Source organism: Grus americana, chromosome 9 (assembly GCF_028858705.1).
Source record: "Grus americana isolate bGruAme1 chromosome 9, bGruAme1.mat, whole genome shotgun sequence".
Taxonomy (NCBI): domain Eukaryota; kingdom Metazoa; phylum Chordata; class Aves; order Gruiformes; family Gruidae; genus Grus; species Grus americana.
Genome location: NC_072860.1, coordinates 19,034,235 through 19,057,852, shown reverse-complemented (window position 1 = coordinate 19,057,852; position 23,618 = coordinate 19,034,235). Strand labels below are relative to the sequence as shown.

The 23,618-nt window shown below is 37.2% G+C and overlaps 1 protein-coding gene across 6 annotated transcripts; it reads right to left on the bottom strand.

Annotated features, from left to right (window-relative positions):
• Positions 1 to 3,182: 3,182 nt before the first annotated feature.
• On the bottom strand, positions 3,183 to 22,773 carry KNG1 (kininogen 1). Of its 6 annotated transcripts, none has more exons than XM_054835723.1 (11): positions 22,448 to 22,773; positions 19,452 to 19,562; positions 18,401 to 18,485; positions 15,783 to 15,955; positions 13,982 to 14,089; positions 11,829 to 11,910; positions 10,532 to 10,698; positions 8,976 to 9,083; positions 7,920 to 8,009; positions 6,221 to 6,374; positions 3,183 to 5,872 (listed from the first exon to the last, which is right to left on the bottom strand). In XM_054835723.1, exons 1-11 carry the CDS (start codon positions 22,640 to 22,642, stop codon positions 5,673 to 5,675), a joined length of 1,473 nt encoding a protein of 490 aa, XP_054691698.1. In that variant the 5' UTR covers positions 22,643 to 22,773; the 3' UTR covers positions 3,183 to 5,672. The 6 variants fall into 6 exon arrangements, with proteins under 6 accessions (XP_054691698.1, XP_054691695.1, XP_054691697.1 ...); XM_054835720.1 differs by having other exon boundaries at positions 6,215 to 6,374; positions 10,526 to 10,698; positions 22,448 to 22,768; XM_054835722.1 differs by having other exon boundaries at positions 10,526 to 10,698; positions 22,448 to 22,766.
• Positions 22,774 to 23,618: the final 845 nt, after the last annotated feature.

Below are 23,618 nucleotides of genomic sequence, written 5' to 3'. Positions count from 1 at the left end.
AGTATGGCAAAACATTGCCCAGAACACTCTAATCTCTGTATTTGGGCCAGGAAAAAAGCTATGAAGCCACTAGTGCTGCTGTGGTTAATGCCAGGACCTGCACCAATTCCCAAAACTTCCCAAAATATAAGAGCTATTTTGAGGGTTAATGCTGCCCATAATTACCTTTTTCGGCTTGCAAGGTGTTGCACTGCTCAATGTCCATCTCAGCCTTTTCCAAGTAGTATCAATTTTCTACACCGTAGACTTTGGCTGAGTGCTCTAAGCCTGATTTTTAGAAATGCTGAGTACCCACAATGCTATTTAAAGTTAATAGGAGCACAGGCTTCTCAGCACAATTTAAAATCAGGCCCCTGTGCTCAAACAAGAGATGTTAGTTTAGCAGTCACAAGACTATTTAAGTGATCAGTCTGAATTCTAGATACCTTCTGGAATGAATTATTATTTTTTTTTTTTTTTAGAAAACCTATTACCAATACTTGATTGATTCTTGGGAAGTTGAGGTATGACCTGTTATATCACTTGATTTTTATTAATTTTGTAAGCATTACTACTCTTTTAGTTAATATACGGCTAGTAGAACAGCTGGCACATATGAATGAAGAGAATTCAGCTATAATAGATTTACTTTTTTGTGATGGTTTATGGCATTAATCTTTTTTCTATTGGATTGAATGGCAAAGAATTAACTTCTGCTGATGTGCTTAAGCATTAGAATAAGAAATGAAACAATGCTCCTTTATTGTTTAAATATCTTTACATGTGTCTGGTGAATTTTTCAAGGCACTGAACTACAGTTTGTGGGGCATGTAGGTCAAAGTCTTTCTTTAAACATGCTATAGCTCCCCTTGTTCTGTTGATGAGCACTATGTTCCCCCCTTGAAATCAATAATCCTCCATACTTGTCTAACCCAACTGTTTGAGTTTTTAATAGTAATTTAAGTTTCAGTTAAAAATATGTCCTCCTTGGATAAAAAGTATGTCCTCATTCATTCCCTGCTTTAATCAGCTTTGTTTGTTCACTCCTTTGTTTTTCACTCACACAATTTTTTTTCATTTCAAGCCAAGAGGTCTGTTAGGGCTCCTGCAGAAAGTACATCCAGTGGAAGGTGGAGAGTCATCCACTGAATTCATACAGTGACTTCTCATAAAAGATATTTTGGGTTCAGGCACTTCAGTTTTAAAACAAATATACTTATTTGGCATGACTCTGGATTCTGTGGGGAATTCTGATTCTCCGTAACTCGCTTTGAATTGAACAGCAAGGTAAGTAGTTTGCTGTGTGAAACCAGTAGGTTAATGCCTGATCCTCAACCTGTGGATCAGCGCTATCAGTGTTCATGGCAGAAGAGAAAAGAATCACTGCCAGGTTTATAATCCCTGTTACTCCATACTGATAGGAGTTACTCCTTTGGAGCTTACATTTGGGTTTTCACTGAGCAGCAGATTGAAACCAGTTCAGGAACAGCAGTAATGCTAGCAGTCATTATAGCAAGATGCCTTACCCAATTAGGAAAACCTTCACTCTTTCCTCCTTAAAGCAGCCTTCCTCTTATTTTAGAATGCAGTAGAAACATTGTGTTATTAATTACATTTTACCAAATGAATTTCACATAAAGCTTAATTAAAACCCTAGAAGTTGAATCATACTAATGTAGTATTGTAAACACAGCAGAATTAGGAGTTGCGTGTGAGTAGCTGGTCACAGAATTTAAAATATCTATTCCCACTGGTTTTTTAAGAATATTTGAAGAATATGTACATCGGATTTGGTACAGTTCTCTCTATACGACAATGGCCATGCAGTGTTGTCATTTCTAATTCTGTAGCCACTTAGACCCATTTTATCCTCAGAACTGATGTTCCTAAATTGAGAGCAATTATCTTGCTGGCTGAGAGACCTGAGAAAACAAGGAAAGAAATGGGTTCTTACATCTCATCAAATGTCAGTGGTCATGGTTAATTCTCCCCTTTTCTGTTGTCAGGTGCTTGCACATCTCTCTCCCATGGCTAGTTACGCTATATGAACATAGCATTAGAGGATGATTGGAATTGCCAAATGTGATTAAAAGGTCATGTCTGAAGTATAGCAAAAATCCAGTAGACCATCCATAGCAAAGCTGAGGAATTTTTCATATGTCAGTTAAAATATATATTTTGTCCCATTGTTACAGACGGAATGAACAAGAGAGACAGCACATTAAATGTGTGCAGATAGCTGCAGAATGGCCATCAGGTGGCTCTGGATCTCAGCAGTATCGTGAACAGAGGCTTAATTCAGACATATTTTCATACCCTAGACTCCTAGTTCCGATTATCTGCATCAGTAAGAATGCAATTTTTACAGTGCAGGACTAGCTATTATTTTTTATGTTCATGGAATTAGAGTATTTTTTATATACCTTGCTCATGATAAGTATCTGGCAAACTTTTTATGCTCTATTGATACAGCTTAATATTTAAAACAGATTACACAGATGTGGTGTTTTTATCTACAGCGTTACTAACCCAGAAGAAACGCTGAACATTAAACCTACTAAACCTTTCCTGGCAATCACAAAACCCTAATTTGGATATCATAAACCCCCTGTGGGAAAAAATCTGCCATCTGCTGATCGAGGAGAAAAGTACTTGTTAAGCACTGCAGTGCACTTCATAGAGCGCTCCAGCACAATTCCAGCACTAGGAGAAACTGGTAGCTTTGCAGAGCTCTTTAGCAGCAGATCTGAAATAGGCCTGGTCAGTAGTTTTCTGACAGCATATTTCTCCATCAGAAAGTGCTGTTTTGTTATAATTAAAACTTTCTGTGGGAACATGTCAATGAGAAATTGAAATGTTCCATTCTAAAAATAGCAGAACATTCTGTTTCAAAATTTTTAGACAGGAACACTTTGATTTTTATTCCAGAATTATTTTTTTTAAGTAATTACTTTTGTAGATTATAAAAACAAGAAGTTGAAATTGTCATTTTGGTATTAAATATTAATGAAACCTCACATCATCACTATAGCACGTACTAGATTCAAGGCAGTCAAGAATCTAGGAGTCTTGTCTTTTATTATCCTACTCTGACCACTCAGTTTATGTCTCACTACTTGTGCTCATGTGTAGGGAGAATGTGTCGAGGGTGTGACTGTCTTTTCATTCTGATGAGGCAGATCAGAGACAGGAAAAAACCTTGATTTTTCTCTTCTTTGCATCTTTTATTGTAATTTTGCACTAATTAAATTGCTACAGTAATTTAAAGAAAAAATATTTTGAGCTTATACTCCTTTTAATAATACAGCATAAACAAAAAACTCCCAGTTATAGCCAAAATCATACCAGTCAATATTCAGAAAAAAGAAAAGAAGCAAACAATTAAAGATAACTCTCAAGACTTTCCTTTGCCTAGCTTTGTAAGTTTAGTGCTTCTCATGTACTAAAAAAAAAAAAAAAAAAAGAAAAAGAAAAAGAAAAAAGAATGACTTTGCATTTTATCCTGCAAGGAAAGGAATGAAAGAAAAAAATTGCAGGATTTGATTAGTGATAGATCCAGGAGTTATTATTTTTATATCTTTCCTTAAAATGGGGCTCCAGATAAGTTGTATGACTTCTTACAGATCGGTACCTTTGTTTTCAGAAAGAAAGTACAGTGGTTCTGTTATATATCACCAGTCATGACAGATAATTTATCTGCCTATCTATCTAATATATGTCTATATGTGTTAAAAAATGTTTAGATGCATGTAACCAGGCTGAATTTATACTCGCAAGGACATTTTCTTATTTTGGACTTCATGACTTTTAAAATGTCATTTTAATGTAGCTTTTAATGCAATTAGGAAAAAATGAACAAAAAGAAATTACACATGCAAAATCATAGGGATTCTCCCTCAACATGGATTATCAGCAGGGTTGAGTTCTTCTGATCACAGTGCGGTCATCTACCTTGTGAGCTAAGTAACTGAACGCAGAAGGTTGTTCCCATCTGTAGGACCGAGGCACTGGAGGGGGGAAGTGTGTCTACGCTGTCAGGGAATGTTTAGATTCAGGAAGTATGAGTTCAGTTCTGTGATGTGTTAGGGGACTGTCCTGTCTGATTGGAGAGACCCTCCTGCACAGGTCTTTTGCTTTTTATTTTTGCTCTTACCTCCCCTCTCCAGTTCCTGTCCTTTGTTGCTCCTTGGCCATGCTACCTCCACCATGTCACTTCTCCATCCCATTCACTCTGTTTCCATTTTTGCCACTAAGTTACTGTTTTTTTCTTTTGTTCTTTTCACCCCGTCCATATCATTCCACCCTGCCTCTGTCCTTTCCACTTCTGTGTCTTCTGACCTTTTCTTGTAGCTCTTTTCTCTTTCAAGATCCTTCTGTACCTTTTGTGCCAAGACCTCCTGACCCCGTTGATCCCTCTGTTTCACATTCTCTAGGTAGTCTTCATCTATCTCGTTCTTCCTCACCAGTGAGGTGATGGCAATAGAAGCACAGTACACAGAAGAATGACACATTCCCAGCTGTTGAGTATGTAGTCTTGGGGCCACAGTGATCCCCACAGCTGGGATGAACAATTTCAGAGAACATTCTTTCTGTCTCTGCAGCTGTGTTGGAGGATACTTATACCATGGTTTCAAGAAATGTGGTCTTTTACAACAAAATGGTGAAGTGTTACCATTTGTAGCACCTTACCCTTTCAATAACTTTTTATGGGACCAAGCAGTGGTTCAAACTGGTGAACTGATCTGGCATTGAAGTATTAATTTATTGCTGGGTGTTTTTTCAGCTGAGTTATTTGGTCCATATTTTAATTCGCTGGAAATATTTGGTGCTTTGTAGCTAATGTATCCCATCAAAAACTCAACCTTTGGTAGATACCTAGAGTAGAAAATTCAGTCTGGTCTCTAAATTACACACAACCTAATAATGGGAGTAGGCAGACAAATTTTAGATAACTCAAGTCTTTGTGATTTTGTCATCTGATCAGTAATATTTGTGCCACATGAAAAATCTGTCAATTACAGCACCTCTACTGTGTAGTTAACATAATACGCATACGAATAAAGCTGCACTGTTTAAGATTCTCTCAGCTGTCCCTGCTATGTCATTCAACAGAGTAGCCCGCTAGTGATAGACTGGTGGTAATATTAATTTGTTTAAAGAAATTGGCAGGTAAAACCGGTTCCTTTATTTTGTTCTTTAAAAGATTCACTCCAGTAAATTAGAGAAATATTATTTCAGATATCTAAGAAAGACATGTTTGCTCTACATTGGCTTGCTTTTGTCTTATCCATATTTGGTTGAGATTCTTCATGTAATCTGTGGAATTCTTTATGCCACTGTTTTAAACATCGTGCAGTGAGATTTGATGCAGTGATTCACTTTGTGCTTATAGCAACTGTGAGGCAGGTGAGATACAATTTAACTTCTGCAGCAGAAGGCTATTGCCTTGCCTGGTCCCTTTACTAGACCAGTTCTGAATCACTGCCATTGCCTGATTTATATCTTTGCAAATATATGTAAATACAGAGTATTGCCATAGGGTCTTAGGTCCACAGAATTGCTGGTGACCTGCTTGAGTATCTTAGCTAACAGAATAGGAGCTTTTGCCTCTTCATATTTTATGAATTTCAAAAGGCACTATTTTTCTCATTTTTCTATGTATAATTTCTGAAAAGGATCCAACAATGTTTGAATTATAGTAAAGCATCTGAGAGATCCAGGTCTTTGTTTTGGGCGGGTGTTGAGTTTTCTGTTGCTGGATTGATGTTTGCTGCCGCAGAAGGCAAGAGATCCTCATTTGTGAATTCTCTGGGAAAGCTAGAAGGAGCTGGAAGATCCATAATTTGTTTCCATGGTTTTCCAGGACATCTGGGAACAGGAGATTCGATGCGATCTGGCAACCCATTAAATAAAGAAGTATCAGGAAGAATTAGTGATTCTGCAGGTGTACTGGTTTCCTTTCTTTCAACCCCTGGATTAACTAGCTCTGATGCTGTTTCAGCACTGGATAATGTAAAGGTTTTGTTTTGATGAAAACCCCTTTCACTGGACTCCTCAGAAGATTTGGGGGCTGGATGTTTGTGTTTGCCATTTTTACTGTGTTTTTTATGCCCATGCCCAGTTCTGTGCCCCCAACCAATTTCATGCCTATGCCTTTTGTCAGACTCATGATCCTTTTTATGTCCATGCCTGTGTTTATGCCCATGTTTATGCCTGTGCTCATGCTCAGGTTCACCTTCACCTTCTGGTTCCTGTCCACCATCTTCTCTTGTTTCTTTGTCAGGTCTTTGCCTTTCCTCTTCATTTTTATCAGAGCATGAAATTTCATTTGGCTGTTCTATCATAGCAAAGCTTCGGAAAGGTGTGAATCCAGGAGGCCTTCTTAGAAGTACAGCCTAAAAAACATTGCGATAATAGCCATATTTGTTACATGAACAAGAACAATAGTTTCAGATTTGGGAAATTCAGAAGTTGGCTCATTGCAGTACATGAATCGTTTAGCAAAAATATGTTACCAGATTTTTAAAGTAAACTAAATAATTATCTTTTCTATCTGTGATAAACATAGAAGCATAAACATCCTCCCAAATAACTCCAGAGTATTTTAGCAATTATATGTTAAAAGAACAATTTATATGTCACTGAAATTCTGCCAGTTTAACATGGGAATGATACTATAGAGAGGAAAACATGTACTGGTTTTAATTTTTGAACAATATCGTTGATTTCTAGGACTAAATGTCACTGTGCATGTTAGAGTATAACACTCTAATGCATAAAACAAATTTATTCTAAAGGCTAACACATCTCTGAGTAGTCTCAATACCAGAACATACAAAAGATCTGGGTCATTTTGTTATATGAAATGTAACTATTCAATTTTTTATTTCTAGATTTGACATATGCATTTCATAAGACTGCTTAGAAATAACACATACAAGTTAAAGCTGATAATATGAAACAGTTGTTATTGAGTAACCTTTATTTCCCCATCACTTCAACTGGAAGACAAAGACTGCATGCATGGTGTACAGTCATTATCCAACATGGGTTTCATTTCTGTTCCCCAAAGTGTCTGATAATTATCTACCTGCAAATCAGAGTATTTTGGGATGGAGGTTAATTTGAAAGTTGATGTGGATACAATATTGTAGCGAAAACAGAGAGAGACATTTATTAGTTGATACATAATGAATAGGTAGTTATGAAGGTGCCAAGCACAGTGAAGTTATTGATTATGAATGCAAGTTAATCAATCTCACTTGATTCAGTGTATCTTCTTCATTGAGGAGCATGGGAGTCCCTGCATTTATTAAAAAAACTGCAATCATCAGAACTAAAAATGTTCTGATAATAAAAAAGATTTATATTCTATTCTAAAATTTTCAAACTGACCCATGTTCAGGGCTAGTTAATCGTGGAGCTGGGTAGGAGGAAACTGAACGATCTTCCTGCAGAGATTGACAACTCGTGGCAAGAGATCTGCTGTTCTACTAGTATGAAAAGATTTGCAGATGCTTTTGAAATCTGTGGGCTATAATTATTATGTTGCCAAATACATTTTTTTTGGTCTCAATTTTTAAACCTAGTATGAATAGTAATTCAAAGAAGCTGATGTGGCGTAATACTTCAGAGCTTAACTGATAATGCAAAGGAGCAGTCAACAGGCAGAATGTTCTTTCTGTCCCACTGCCTTTGTATTTCTGTAATCCCTGTGTTGTCCACTCTCTCACCTAGTGGTGAAAATCACTTTGATGTAACCAGTTGTTGAGGCTAGAGGGTGAGAGGGAGGAGTGTGGCCTTCTGAGGTTGTTAAAAGAACTATGCATTCCTTTATTTTTGGTACAAAATATGGGATAATTTGGAATGAATAAAGAATTTAATGACTGCCTTTGTTCTGTGCTCTACTTATGATGATGGGTAATGAAGAGGAATCATACCATAGACCGTTCTTTAGAGCAGTTAACTTGGGGAAAGATTTTATTCTCCCATGGGATCACGTGAATTTGTGCTTCACATGGCAATGGTACCTGTTGACAAAACATTAAGGCAACAAAACGTCAGACAGAAAGGAAGAGAGTTGTGCATGAAAAAAATTATGATTTTTTAATAATACTTTTAAATACAAAAATACTTGGAACTTTACCCAAATATCTATGAAAACTATCTTAGTGATGGAGACTTCTGTATTGGGACACAGCACTGCTTAGCTTTTTGAGGTTATAGCAGGTCTATGTGAACACTTTAATTAAACTTTGGGTTGGAGATTGCATCTTGAAAAATTGGATTTTTAATCTCCAGCACTTTTGGAGCACTAACTATTTAATTTTCATGATATTTCTAACAAATATTGTTTGTTGATGGTATTTCTCCTACTAAAAATTGGGAAACAGAAATAGAAAGGCCTTTTTTTCTATTCAGTGCCTGCTGTACTAACAGATTTTAAAATCTCACAGGTAAGCACTGTTCATTTGGTGGGAAGAGAGAGGGGAAATAAAGCCTCTCTTTCCCAAGCAACTTCCTTGCCAATGGTTTCTGGCCCTATCAGCATTACTTTCCAGCGTCTGGAACACATTGTCCCAGTAACAGCAGCATGCACTCCAGAACCATCATTCCTTTGCACAGCGGTAACACTCCAACCTCATGTTTTCCTTAGCTGCAAGTCCATAGGGTCAGGAGTATTGCAGCTATTTCATTTCACAGCAGCCTCTTCCCCCTCCTTTCTGTGATTCATTATTAGCAGAAGAAAGTTCCTTTTGCTTTGCAGTGAGCACCAATCCTGCAGTTAGAGTGACTCAGTTTAAGCTTCATGTTTTACTGCCATTGTCACTGGCTTGGGTTACAAATAGCGAAAGGTGTCCTTCTTGCTGAAACCAAAGTTTACTGAAAGAGGTAACAGAACTCAGCACGTGATTTTACTTAAGTGTTTGCAATTTCTGGTGCAAATGATTTTGTCTGTTAGGATCATTACAGTTGGCAACATCATCATTACTTACACTGTTTGGTGTGGCTTCACAGTCTTCACTAAATTTTTCAAACTCTTTCTTTGAGCAGTTTGTCTTCTGGATTGCAAATACTAAATGGTAGTTTTGTCCTGCAACCACCTGAAAAATTAGCAAGAAGGCTTTCTGTGGTAAAGGCATTTTATTAAAAAGGGTTCACAGGAAAGATGTTTTTCTACAAGCTTATACTACATATTTCTACAAGTCCTGACCACTGGGAGAACATATGTTAAGAACAATATTAAAATATTTGGCAGCAAACTTATCTGCTTCTAATCAACTTATTTGTTTACTCCAGTTCCCATTCTTAAAAAATCCAGCATTGAAATAGAAGGAAACAGAAAAGTCAGAATAATATCAGGCCCACAGTTTTGGCTTTGTTTTAGTGGATGTCTGTAGTAATTTCATTAATAACAAATGAAATCATTAGAGACTGTACTACTGTAGAGAGCCAAATATGATGTAAGAAAAGTGGAATGTGAGTAAAATGAAGTGTGTGGTGAACAGGCTCTGTTGAAAGTGAACATATTTGCCAAATGCATTAAGGAGAGAAGCTGCATGGGTTCAAGAACGTGCCTGGTACGAGTTCTCTTAGTATTTTTTATAGAGCCCAAGATGATATATCTTGCTTCAGAGACAGCAGGCAAAACATGAAATTCTGTCTCTCTTAAGTCTGTTTTAAAAATGTATGTGTGCTAACATCAATCATGATATGAAAAGTTTGAAAGAGGAAAAAAGTTTGAAAGAGGAAAAAGCACAGACATTATTAGTAAGATAATGTAAGCTATTCAGAAAAACTGGTGTGCTTTTAGTGCCTCCTCCAGCAGTACACCTCATGGTCAGGAGAAGTTGTTGACAAATGTTTTCTGAACTACTCCACTGTCTTATTTTCAATTCTGTCCTAAACCTCTGGATATGCTGGGACAGTAAACAAGGCAAATGCAAATGCTGGCCAATATTATCCTCTTGATTCTTTGTTCTTCTTTATTCAGTTGTATTTATCTGTATGTCTGAAGTTATGCACAGATGTTCTCTTGCAAATCTAGCTGCAGTGGTGTTAGCAGCAGAATCAGTATATTAATTAACAGATTTCTAAGGGAAATTGGGAAGCCCCATTTCTTGGACCTTACAGCTACTGTGGGGTGGACAGTGCTTAAAATAACATACGGAGTATTGGTGTGGTGGATCAAGTGGATAGTTTCTAGTTTTCTACTTTAAGAGTCTAAGGTATGTTACAAAGGCTGGTAAAAAGTGTGGTAGATATAGAGAAATCAGATACACTAAGTCAACCTTTTCCCCATGCTTTTAAAATCATCTTATTTTAAGAAAAATAAAAAAATCAAGGGATAGGAGATTTTTGAACAACTTCTGAATGCAAGCCAAAATGGATAATTTTTTTCAAGAAAAATTGCATGCATATTTTGGTTAATACGTGTATCAGCACTTAGAGAAACCCATTATTTCAAATCTAAATAGAAACTTTAGTTAACACCCAGCTCAGGCCAATAACACTGCCATGTCTGTTCCTCATCTCTGTGGCATACCCCAACCTGAACTGTCGCTGTTTCTATTTCTCCGCCTTTATAGTAGAAGTCATCGTTGCTCTCTGAATTATACTTCTCCATAGAAACCTTCAGAAGTGTCTTCAGTTCTGGACTGTCTTTTGGGATAATCTTTGAACAACCAGTGCGAGTGGCAGGAATTACTGTGTCTTCAACTGAAAGAAACCAACAGATTTCAGATCTAAGAAGCAAAAGATTCAATGCAGATAAAGGCCAGAAAAACCAGCCAGTTATAAACCCCCGCCTTCTGGAAAGCTTCATTTTTGGATCTATCAAATGAGACCAAAATAGCTTTGAGTTTTATATGTTCAGCATTATCATATATTGGTTATCTCAAAGAGCACTGCGTCAGCACCTAGTGTCGCACTGGACACTTAACAAGTTTTCTCATAGAAATAAGAATTGCTGTTACCAATTGTGGGTAGCTAGCAAATAAAGAGAGGGAACATCTACGCGTATGGAAACGCCTGAATCAGGTGAAACAAGAGGTGCATGTTCTTGGCAATGAATGAGTGTATTGAAGGAATCATTATAATTTCTTGAAGAAAAAGAAGTCTGAATAGGTGAGAATGCAGCACTTACTACATGGAGTAGTAGTGTACTCCATGTTCTAAAGATCTGAGGCTGTGATAATCTCTGTCCAAATAGATGGCTGGAGGAAAAAGTAACAATAAGAAAATCATTTGGGAATTTGACTGTAATGAACTTATAAATTCTAATTTATTTATTTACTGAGGAAAAAATATGCCTCTAACATATGAAATGTAAGTATAGGCATGCAATATGAAATAACCAATGATAGTATCAGTAGGTGAATTACCAATTTTGGACAAAATTGGTAAAAGTCCTCAGCTTCTTTGCCTTTTGAAAGAATACACTGGAGCTCTTTAGAAATTTAGAAGTTACTTATTTAAACAATGTGTTATTAACTTGCTTGTCATTGTGGTGGAAAAGGAATTAATTTTTGTAGGACAGTTATACTCTTTGAGTTTGTATCTATTAATCTCCAAATGAGAGTCAACAACCAGCTCCATGTCATAGAAATAGGGCAGTGCACAAATGATAAAATGTAACTTTCAGCTGCATATGAAATACTTGTAGGAAATGAAAAATATCTGTCGTAATATTTCATTAAGAGGCAGTGCTTTTTTGGTCCCGGAAGAATTGCTTTCTCTTGTTATTATCTGTTTTCATCTATTGCATTTTTATTTTGTCTTTTTTTTACAACTGTAAAAAAACATTGAAAATTGCAGAACTTTTAAAATTGATAGTGCCTATGACATACCTGGAAGCTTGCATTGGCTTGCAATATCTATGATCTGTGCCTGAAGATTTTTGTATGCTTTGGCATCACATTTACCTATACGCTGGAGTAAAAAACACAAAACAGCTCCTTGTTGTTTAGAAATAATGAACAAGCTCACATCCTAATACCTTCCTGCTAACAGAATAAGTCAAGCATACTACTAATAATTCCTTCTTTTCTTCCTTCAATACAATGGGAGCAAGAAGCCTGACAGGCAGTCTGCAGAGCCAATAAATGGTCAGGGTTCAGAAGGACCACTCAGAGAAAATAAAACCATGAAAGAGAAGCTAAATTAATTATTTCTTTGTGTTCATTACAGAAGGAAATGGGGAGGTTTACAAGCCAGAACCCTATTTTATGGAGAACTCACTGGAATTTCTGTCTGAAACTGTAAAGACCAAAAAGAAGACTACACAATTAACAAATCAAACATTACTGAGTTTCTTGTATTTATTCAGGTCTTCTAAAAGAACTGTGGTAGGTGACTTGCTTAAAATTGCCTTGATATCTTAGGGCTGGAAGAAAGCAGGTGTTGATCCTGTTCTGTTTCAGAAAGGCTATAGACCCATAAAGCTAATGTGTGTACCATGCAAGTGGCTAGAAATGGTAACAAGAAAAGAACTAGGGGGCATGAATACATCAAGGAGAGACCGGGAGTTTTGCTGTAAATAGAAGTCATATTTTGCAGATTTGTCAAAGTTCTTCAAAAGCATCAACAAAAGTGGGTAAAGAGACTTGTTGATAAAAGTATACTTAGATTTTTAAAAAGGTTTCAGGGAAGTCCCTTATCAAAGACTCTAAGGGAAACTAATCAACTGTAGAATAAGAAGGAAGACTGTTACAATTCAAGATCAAGATACTAAGGCTATGACAGATACTGGAAAATGTCATCCATGAGAAAATCTGCTTAGTAATGGTTTAGAAAAAATAATAAAAAATAATGTCAAGGTTTATTATCCAGGTTAGAGACTGACATTATGGCCCACTCTAGCTCTGTGGTTCACGTGCATGTTGAATACAGGGTGCAGTTCTGGTCTTCTCCTTTCAAAATGAATAGTACGGAACTGAATAAAGGTATGAAATAACTTCCATGGAATTTGGTCATTCCAAGGTATGGAATATTCTTGGAATATCATATTCTAGTAATATCTGTCAATGATCTATTAGCAAGGCTGCTTAACAGTTCAGGGGATAAGTGATAAAGATCCAATCCCACAAACCCCGTGTGATCAAAGCAGTATGTGAACGAGCTTAAGGCTTAAGGACAAGCACGGGCAATGGAGAGATTTGCTTCAGTTAGTCTGATTCTCACTCTCCTACAATTTAGCACAGTGTTGTTATTCTTTGCTTTTTTAATTAATGCTTCTGAAACATTCTAAAACATTCTTGAAACATACAAGGAGTAATTTTTGAACAGGAGAGGCTCTTGAATGTCATACTCAACAGCACGCTTCCACAACAGCTGAAACAGATGCGAGTCAGGACTCCTGTGGTTCCTCCCCTCCCGTTTACCACCACTGTTCATTATGAGACTACGTTCCTGCCCTCGTATTTACAGAACATTTGTCTGACCCCCTGATGAGCTGGTTCAGGGAGGTTGGTTGAGAAAGAAACCCTTTATTTTTGGTATAGTTAATTCTGTTCCAGGTCAGAGAAGCTGAGGAAGTACCTGGTTTTGCAGTGCTGTTTAGCTAGAGTATGTATGTTTGTTAATAATTTCTTTTGAAGCTCTCTCATTTGGACTGTGGTAGAGGTTAAGTAATAATTCAGCTACTTTTCTTAGAAAATATGTCTTAAGCTAGAAAAACAGTGCTAATTTTAATTATCACTTTTTGGGGTTGTACCTGAGTAACTCCTCAAATATCTGGATAGGAACTTGTCAAGGGATTTATTATTTGGGTGAGACTGTTTAGATTCTATAAAGTAAACTGTAAACATTTCAGTGGTCCTCTTAGTCACTGACTCAGGAAGACATGGATGTTCTAACTGCATAAATAGACAGCTATCTATAAGCCTGGTTTTAAAATTCATTCACAAAGTGAAGCAAGACTAAATATTTTCTTGAGTCATACCTCAGTGATTATTTGTTAATATGATATTTTCTTGATAAACAGATTTTGAAGATTACTTACACCTCTAGAAGTAGTTTTGCACTCTGGAGTTAAGTCTTGAAATTGGTCTTTGGAACAATTAGTCTCCTCAATTTCATATTTAATTACATAATTCCATCCAGCTACCACCTGGAACAGATATTTAGGAGATACATTATGTAAACCAATACAAACTTGGAAGTTAAACTATTAAATGTGATTAGCAAAGAAAGCAAAACTACTCTTCTAGTGCCTTCCATCCATCAAACCACTTTGCAGTCATTGAGCCATAGAGTATTCACATACAGTGAAAAAAATCTTGTCCTTGTGATACAAAAAGCAAACTAAGTCAGGCATACATTCGAAGTGCACTTTGGTTTTGGATTCCACTTCTCCTGGCAAGCCTGCAGCCTCATAGCGCTTGGTTTCTTGCGCTTTCCTCCAAAATATCTGTTACTTACTGCTCCCGGTGACAGGAAACTGGTCTAGATAGATGATTGCTCTAATACAGCTTGGCAAATCCTCTGTTTCTGAGCATGGGACATAGTGAACCAGTATCTGAATATTGCAACTTTATACTGCTGGCACCTTTTGTTCTGGAGTATCCTGCATTTATCATCTACCTATACTTGTGTCTGACTTGGGCTTTACCTTCCCCTGCCCACTGTTTTGTCCAGACTTGTGACCCTTTTTTTAATTTTCTCTCCAGGAAGCAGTTTGGTTTTCCTCACTGTGGCTACTGCTTCTCATCCATGAAATCTCTCCGTGTCACAGTGTTGGGTCAGATAGCATTGGATTAAAAAGGGAAAATAAGAATTAAATTTTCCATCCCAGATCAGTTAAAGTGGGCTCTGACTAATCTCTGTTGGCCAGAAGTGACATGATGGTTCTCTTTCCAGCTGCTGGACTGCAGTCTGTCTGTGACATTTTGTCATGTGGCTTAAATATTGTGCAAGCTTGTCTTTCCGCTAAGAGAATTGTTGCCATCAGTAAATAGAAAGATGACAGTCTGAATTAAATCATGGGTCAAATTGACACGAGACCAGAAGATGCCTTTTGGCTAAGCCAAGAAAAGGGCCTGTATTTGGTATCAGCCTATATACTAGTTAAAAACCAAAGCAGCAGCTTTACTTTCTAGCAACATCACACCAATTCATAGGAGAACCTTTCACAGGGAAATAATCGTCGCGTGGAATTCCTGATGACATAGAATTTCTGCAACCTGAGCAGTCATTTCTTGCAAAGCAGGTATTCCTGTGTGCAGAAACCTTTTGGCAAGTGGCATGCTGGCTTTTTGTTTTTCTTACCCATTTTTCCTATACAGGATGTACCCATTCTATAGCATATATGCTGACATATGGGTCTTGTTGCATTGCAAAACCATAGCTGCCTGCTGCTGTTTGAGAGGCTGTAGAGTACATGAGACATCTGTGCAGGCTGGCAGTTTTGGCACAGAACCTAGGAGAGATCTGTTCCTACTGGAGCTTCAAGGAGAGGCCAAGTGGAATACCCAAGAGCATCTGAGATGACACAAGATGCCTGTCTCAACACTGAATGCAAATAAACTGGAGCTAAACACCAGTTAGATGCAGTGGCAGATAAAGAAAAAATATGTTAACTATTAGTTTATAAAGTTGACAGCTCTGAAAATCCAGTAGGTAACCATTTATGACTCCTTATAAATGAAGAGAATTATTTACAGGTTCAACACTCTATGTGCATTTCATATGCTTTTGTTATGAAATATAAGCCACTTTAAAATCAGAAACATGTACATAAAACAACCAAGGTACCTGGTTTGGGATTTTTGTTGGTAAAATTTAGAGAAAAATCATACACAAACCTGTCTTTTAGCTTCTTTTATTTCCACAAGCTTAAAAAGGGCGGGTTCAGCACTGTGCTTGTTAAACTTTTGAATGGCTTGTTTCAGAATTTCTGACACTTCAGAACTGTCACTTGATATAGGATGAAAGCATCCAAGACATGCAGCCTCAGTAATTGTTATCTTTGGTGTAGCTGGAAAAGAAACAAACCAAAAAATGTAGGGCTTCATGTAAAACAGCCTCAGGTTTTAATTTTTCCTATCTGGGAATGAGACAAAAGGTTCAATGAGCAAGAACCTTTCTTGCTTTTAATTGGAGTGATCAGCAAAACCTACATTTCAGTTTCAGGGCCTGCAAAGACATTCCTTGTATTTAGAAACATGCCTTGGTTTGTGGTGGTAGCAGCCATCCATGACATTAGGATCTAGGCATGGTTTCAGCAGCAAACTTCATTCAGAGGAGTGAGTGAGTTCAGGAGTCACTGAATCTCTGAAAACCCTTGCCTGTAGTTGGACACCATTAGGGAAGGGTCATCAGGGAAGAACCTGCGGAGCCTACAGCCCAGGAGATGTTCTTCAGGTTCTTCACAGCTCACCCACTGTGCGCAGCTGCTTACCATCCTCACCATGGTTCAGGACGAGGACTTTGGCAGGAGTATTTTGGCTCACCCACATGAACTGCTCTGACTCTGAGCTCCTTAGGGACTGTACTTGAACTATTTATTGCTGTGTTGCTAGAACTCCCCCTGCAAATCATTGTGGCTGCCACTTACCACGGTGTTACCTTCAGGCTTAACCAGCTGGATTGGCTGTGGATAGACAAGCTTGACGGGGAAGCTCAAACTTCTGTTTCCTACTACTAATCCTATTAACTCTCTTTCCTTTCTAGTAATCATGGATTGGATTTTCATAAATTAATTTTATAGTTCAGTACATAAATTAATTTCATGATTCAGTGAGCTTGAGAATGAAAGTGGGACAAAATGTGGTCTCTGTGGAATTGAAGTGAAATCTGTGTGCCTGATCCTCAGCTGGCATAAACTGGCTTTAATGGAGTTATGCCAGCTTGCACTAGCCAGGAAACCAGACCAGTGTCAGTATGATCAAACTGTTCCACCAAGAAGGCAGAACAGTGTGGTACTTAACATGATGAGGAAATCCCTCACCAGTCAGGGTCTATTGTTTCACTCTTTCTGTTTGAACCCTTTGGATTTGATTTGGCTCCTCTGTACATTTGGAATATCTCATTGTAAGCAATACCTTTTAGTCTTAGCTCTTCAAGGGGTATTTGAACAAAGTCTGGCCCTTTGTATTTCTAGCATCGCTTATTTTGACTCAGTAATGACAAATATGTACATGTTACAGAAACATGTGACCATGTTTTCAGGGAGTAACCACAAAGGAGATAATAAAACAGCACACCCAGTTCTAAACTGTCTATGCTCTCAGCATTTTCATAACTGCTGAAAAAATGTGCATTCTTTTTTCTGAGTTGCTATAATTTGGTAAGAAGAGATGAGCTGCTTAGGATGAATACATGATTCATTTAATTTATGTATTTCTTTTAGCTTCCTAAACAAAGATTCAAATGCAAATTTCCCATGCATTCTCTGTGGGATTCACACACCTTTTACTGGCAACTAGATGTCACCATTGCCCTACAAACGGCTCTAACCAAACGGCATTTATTCAGGAGCAGAACATGGAGTTTGTGTGTACTGCAGTTCCTAAAAGGACACTGGCGGTAGCTATAACCGTTTAAGCTTTAAACAAGATCGCTAGCAATAAAAACAAAGATAAGCTGCCAAATGTCTCAGAAATCATGGTAAATATTTCTGTAGTTAGTATACACTTAGCCGCCTGCTACCAGTCAGATGGATATTTTAAAACTAACTTACACTAGGCACAGGCACATAGACATCTCAGTTGCAAAGCTTTAAAACAATATGATCTCTTTCTAATAAAGGAAATTATCATGTGAACATAATAGTCATATATGAATGTCTTTTAGGCCAGAAATGTAGTACTGATTATTGTTAAGGTCTAAAAGATATCACAGTCTCTCTTACATAATTACATCACTGTTAAATTTTTATTTTGTAAATTAATATTTTTTTTCATTTTTTCAGTTGGGGTAAATACTTGTTTCAGTAAACTTTAACAGAAATAATTTAGTCATTTTGAGTTTGGAGAAAATTAAAGTACAATTTTGTCATGTAAAGTTTTTTTCTAATAATTTTGGGCACAATTTTACCCTTTAATAAGTAAGGACAGAAAATTAAAGTGTGACAAGTTGTATCTAGTCTCTCAGTTACTGATATGCTTTTGATTTTAAGTAAATTCATTTTAACTTGGTATAATTCCAGTGTTTAAACAAACTTACTACACATGCACATGTGGGTTTTCATTATCCTAGGCAGAAACTGGCAGTGCTTCACTGACTTAGCCTATGTGTGTATAACACTGAAGTGAAATGTTATCTTCAACAAGTAGTTGCTTATGGAAGATTATTTATAAATGTCTGAAGAGAATGATAAGGAGCTCATACCTTTAAAATTACCTGAAAGTCTCAGTATTATATTTTCCCCATTCTTATTTGTCAATGTACTTGTTGAATGCTGCCTCAAACTGTTACATACCTGGGAAAATTTTGCAATCTTGTGAAACATTACTTGTTTTTTCAGCATTATCCATATGAACTTGAGCTGTGCATTCTCCTGTTTTCTGAAAAAACATATGACAACATTTGTCTTAAACTTGCTGAAGAAAAATCCAGCGCTATGTATTCCTCTAGCTATTGAACAAAGTTGACAGTGGCAAATTGAGTTTGGGGAACAAGTTCATATGTACATTTGTAATAACGTCTAATTTGCTGTTTTGTTACTGGAAAAGGAATGGTTTTGTTGATTGTGAGGAGAATAGGGGATGAACTGAGCAGATAATTTGAAAGATCGCTTTGTATCGTGATTAACACATATTAATTAACTAAAGAATTTATAGTCAGACTAATGGAAATGAACACGTTCTCATAAATAAAGTCTGTATAAATTGTGTATTTACCTAATTTCCTCTCTGCTAGTACAAGATATGCAGCAATGACCATGGCATTTCACATTGATTCAAATGACATTATCACCATCATCCCTTTCTTTGTGTTGTGTACTGTGTGAAATAACAGTGCCTTCCCCTGGAAACGTGTAGTGTTCCTGTGTGCTGTGTGCCGCGATTGCACCTCTCTAGAAGCATGAGCCACACACACTTTGTGCTGCTAAGAGCCCTCTGGTAAATTTTCTGCCATAGTGGTTTCCGTGCCAGTATTTTTGTTGGTGCAGATCTGAAGTCCATTTGGTTGTGCAAGTTTCCATTATACATAATTAACAAAGTTTTATAACCCTCACATTCTCACAGTGCATGTATCTTACAGTGAATTTACTGTGAACCTTCATATTGAAGCGCTGAAGCGTTCCCTTCCACACACATATAGGATTATAATGGTAAGCTCACTATTACAATGGTTAACTTTAGAGTTCTAAACTTTTCTGTACTGTACTTTAGTCCTATAAGCTCTCAAAAGTAACAACACAGCTAAAAAAGTTGAATTCTCTATTGTATTTTGCCCTGGCGACTGGAGTCCTTGTCATTATGCTGCTGTTTCTACACAGAGGACTTTTAAAGGGGACAGATACTTACAGCCTCTGCAGATACTTTGTAATCACAGTCTTGCCAGAGTTTGTTTTCCTCAACAGCACAAATGGTTTCGTGCATTCGGTATTTCACATAGAACTGTGTGTCCAGACCTGCCTGGGTAAAAAACAATATGCATGTCATCATTTGCATAATAATAAATCAAGTGAAAAAATAAGAGCTTCAAAAGGCAAATACTATCCATTGGTTACCTAATATTTTATAGCATGGTTTCAGATTAGCTGCTGGTCTCCATGTAAAGTCTCCCAAATCTTGGTAGTTCAATAATTAACTTATCTAATTATATTACTGAGCCCTTACCTACAATTACAATATGTTGATATGATAGATACGGTATGCTCAACTACCTTCATTTTAACTTGTAGTGCCAAGGGTTTTAAAACCAGAAAGAAGTTGTTAGGTTTTATAATCATATCCAAATATACTCCAAATAAGCAAATTTGGGTTGCTGCTTGGATAGTTAGCATAATTACCAGCTTGGACTGTGCTCCTGTCTGACTCCCTCACTCTCACTCTTGGCCTCCTCCCAGATCTGTCTACTTTCCTTCTGTACAACTCTACAGGCAGCCCAGAACAGCAGCCAGCAACCCTCAGGCAGGCTGGCAGTGCCCAAACTGCCTCTACTCCTTGGTAACAGGGTACTTAAGCTGCCCTGCCTACTAGGGGGAAAGGGGCGAGGAGGGCATATGCTCTGGAGACAGCCTTTGGCAGTGCCTGCAGTTTTCCTGCAGGCATTAAAGGCTGAGCTGCTTGCGACGGTAGCCTCAGGAATCCCATACGATAAAATACAGACAAAGTATAAAGCAAAGTTTGGCCTGGCCAGCAGAAGGGTTTCTGATGTTGGTAAATCAGTAGTGGACATTTTTGCCTTGCCATAAGCTGAGTAGTGAACCTGTGCCTACAGATAACACTGACACACTACAAGGTTTGTGGTTCATCCATTAGAGGAGATATAAAGCCAGAAATTACTAATCTTTTACAGCCACTAAAAATGCTCTGCCAACATACTTTTTCAAATATAAACACAGGCAGTTGCTGTACTTTAATGCTGGTTATCCTCAAATGATACTGCTGGGAGAATTAAATGATAGTTCTTGCCTTAGTGGTACCCAGAAAGTGAAGCTGAGCCGATGTGGGTGGAATATACTGGATTTACACTGGTGTAGACACAGAATTACATTCTTTGTTCTCTCAATTCCTGTTGTGTATTGCTACACTACAAAGAAGGGTAGAGGTACCTGATATAATGGTTGCAGGTAGTAAAAGTAGATGAAAGGGTCTCTAAAAATATAATGGACTTAATCCTCAGCAGGTATAAATTGACATTTATGGAGCTGCATCAGATTATATTATCTGGTATTTGGACTTAATAAGAGCCAAATTCTGTTCTCTGTTACAGTGTTCTAAATCTGCAATAAATCAGCCTAGTGAATAAATGAAATACGTGAGAAAAGACATTGTTTCTGTATGTTATTTGTTGTTGGTTTATTTCATTATTATTATGAACAGCTATGTCTTTAACTGGGGCAGGTTCAGTCTTTCACTAGTCAGCTTTTATGTTTTATTACCTTATCAATAATAAATGTACATGAATATGTAATAACCAGCTATTTAATTAATGCATTCAACATTGTAAGACTAGGGATGAGTAAAATCTATACTTTTTTTAGAAAAAAGAATATTGAATATGAGGAAATCTCTATTGCAGATTCCTTTTCTCTGTTTTTTACTTAACATCATAGTCAAATCAATGATTCAAAGTAATAATCAATTTCCACCTCAGATCTTTTAAGAAAAGGGAAGATGGCTATCTAGAGAAGGAAAGATGAATATTAATTGCAATAAATAAGGGTTCCTAAAAATAGAACATTGTTTAAGATAAAATATTGAAACTAATATCTGTCCTTTGGGAACATCAGCAAAAGGAAAGTGGTACAGCTCTGATATAGAGATGATTGCATTTGGCTATTGTTAAGGCTGTGTGTAATTCAGTGAAGACAGTGGGAATATTCATCTGTTTAATATTAATTGTATAAAGAATTTGCCAGATTTTATTAGTCTTTGTCACTACATGCTAAAATTTCCTCAGTTTGAAAACAGGAAAAGCAGAGAGAGATGCCAGGAGATGTGGGCAGTTTAAGGCATTTAGCAATCCAAATCCCCTTTCTGAGGTCTATTTCTGTCTGGGTAAAAGTGTCTTGTGATTTTGGAGTGTAACATATTCTCTCTGACACTGTTTTGTCTTTTACATCTGAAAATCCAATCCAGTAGAAAAAAATGCTAATGCTGTTTTCAAGTAAAGTAATGCTTGTCATTATTATGGTAATATCATCTTTGTATGCCTCTCAGAGGTAAATACTCTTTTGTTAGATTAAGGCTATACAGACGGACTCCAGGCAAAGGATCATGTTTCATTCTTTTTTTCTTCCGTAATTTCTGCTGTTACCCTATTTGACTAAAATACCACCTAGTGCTTTTAGATAGATCCAGGACTAGTGCAAATAATACGCACAATTTATTCAAAGTATTGCCAAATTTTATCAGGTCATTCTTTTTTATGTGCAATACCAGCTCTTCCCAAGTCAAGATAATATTCAGGTTTTTAGTAAGTGTCATTTTGCCATTGATCTGAAAACCTTACTGATGATGGAAAGGGATAGAATTCCCAACAGAGAAAGGGGAAAACAGAGTGGACTAGTAAGACAAATTGTATTAGTGATAGAAATTTTCTATTCTTTAGTCCTTGCATTAATAAGCAATTCATCAGCACACATAGTTCCATTGATAAGAACATATTATACATCCCTGCTTGTCATGGTAACAAGTATCTTACTGTGCAAATCATTTCTTTGATTTTTTAAAACATTTTTAGAAGACACTTTGCTGTCACGCTTGCTCTCTTATGAGCAAGATAGAGATAATCTGATTCAGAGTGCATAAACAATTCCAACATTATTTTTTTATTTGCAAAGTCTACTTACAGTTTTCTTGGCTTCCATCACCATGTATAGAGCAAATTGATTACCAGTTGCTCTGTCTCCATTGTATTTCTTCAGTGCTGTGTTGACAGCTTTAAAGACATCAGGGTCATCACAGTCCAAAAACTCAAAGGGAAGAGGGGTGGCTGTACTAGAGAAAAAACTACAGCAGAGTGCTAGTACAATGAAAAGTTTCATAATTGGACAAAAAAGGCCCCCTGAATTAGAAGGCTCTTTAAAAACCAAATGGAAAAAGAATGCTTGACAGGGTTTTAGTCATCTCTTCTGTTTTTCAGGAGCAATAGCTAAGTAAACAGAATGAGTGGGCTGCTAGGGTTGGTTGGTTCTCATCATACCCTGTTTATACTGCAAACAAGCTTCTGAGTTTATCTAAATGAACTTTGTGTGGTCACAAGGATGACACTAAGGTTATCCACCTGCCATCAAAATAACAAGCTAAATGGCTGCAGCTGGGGACAGGTTTAGACTAAGCAGGATGGCCGCTGAGCAGAAGAGAAAGCAGAATGCTTATAGCCTTCTGGCTACTTTTCTTAACATCTAAACTGCTACTGAGAATGAATTTCAGAAGGCTTAAATAAAACACCCAAGAAGGTCACAGTGGCAATGAAGTTCTGGTTCTGGACAGCAACCCTGTAAATCTTATAGATCTGTTTAGTGTTCAGACTGCAATAGTTCTGAGCAGTCAGAACATTTGAAAAAAGTCTTTGGTCAGATGCATATCATTGAATGTCACATAACTCTTCAGTAACACTCGAAAAACCTTGTCCTTCGCGCTACTATTGAAGTGTCCATCTTTTCCGATATGTGGAGAGACTGCTTTTGGAACATGGATTAGTCAGTCATCATAATGTTTTGTTATCATTACAGATGGGGAAAGTGACACCCAAGAACAAGGGATTACGTGATGTTGCCTGTGTCTGGCACAGATGGAATTAGAGCCAGCTGGGAACATCTGGTGCTCATCTCTAGTGTTGAGCACCAAACAGCTTTGCTTTGAATCTGTGAACACCTTGGGATTGCCTCAGCTCCAGTATTCCAGTTGTGTCTTGCTACAAGTTTTGGTTAAAGAAAATGCCCTTCAGAGACTTTGTGGATAAGCTATGCTAGAAATAAGGTTGTTTGTACATGATAATGCACTTTTAAAAATTAGAAA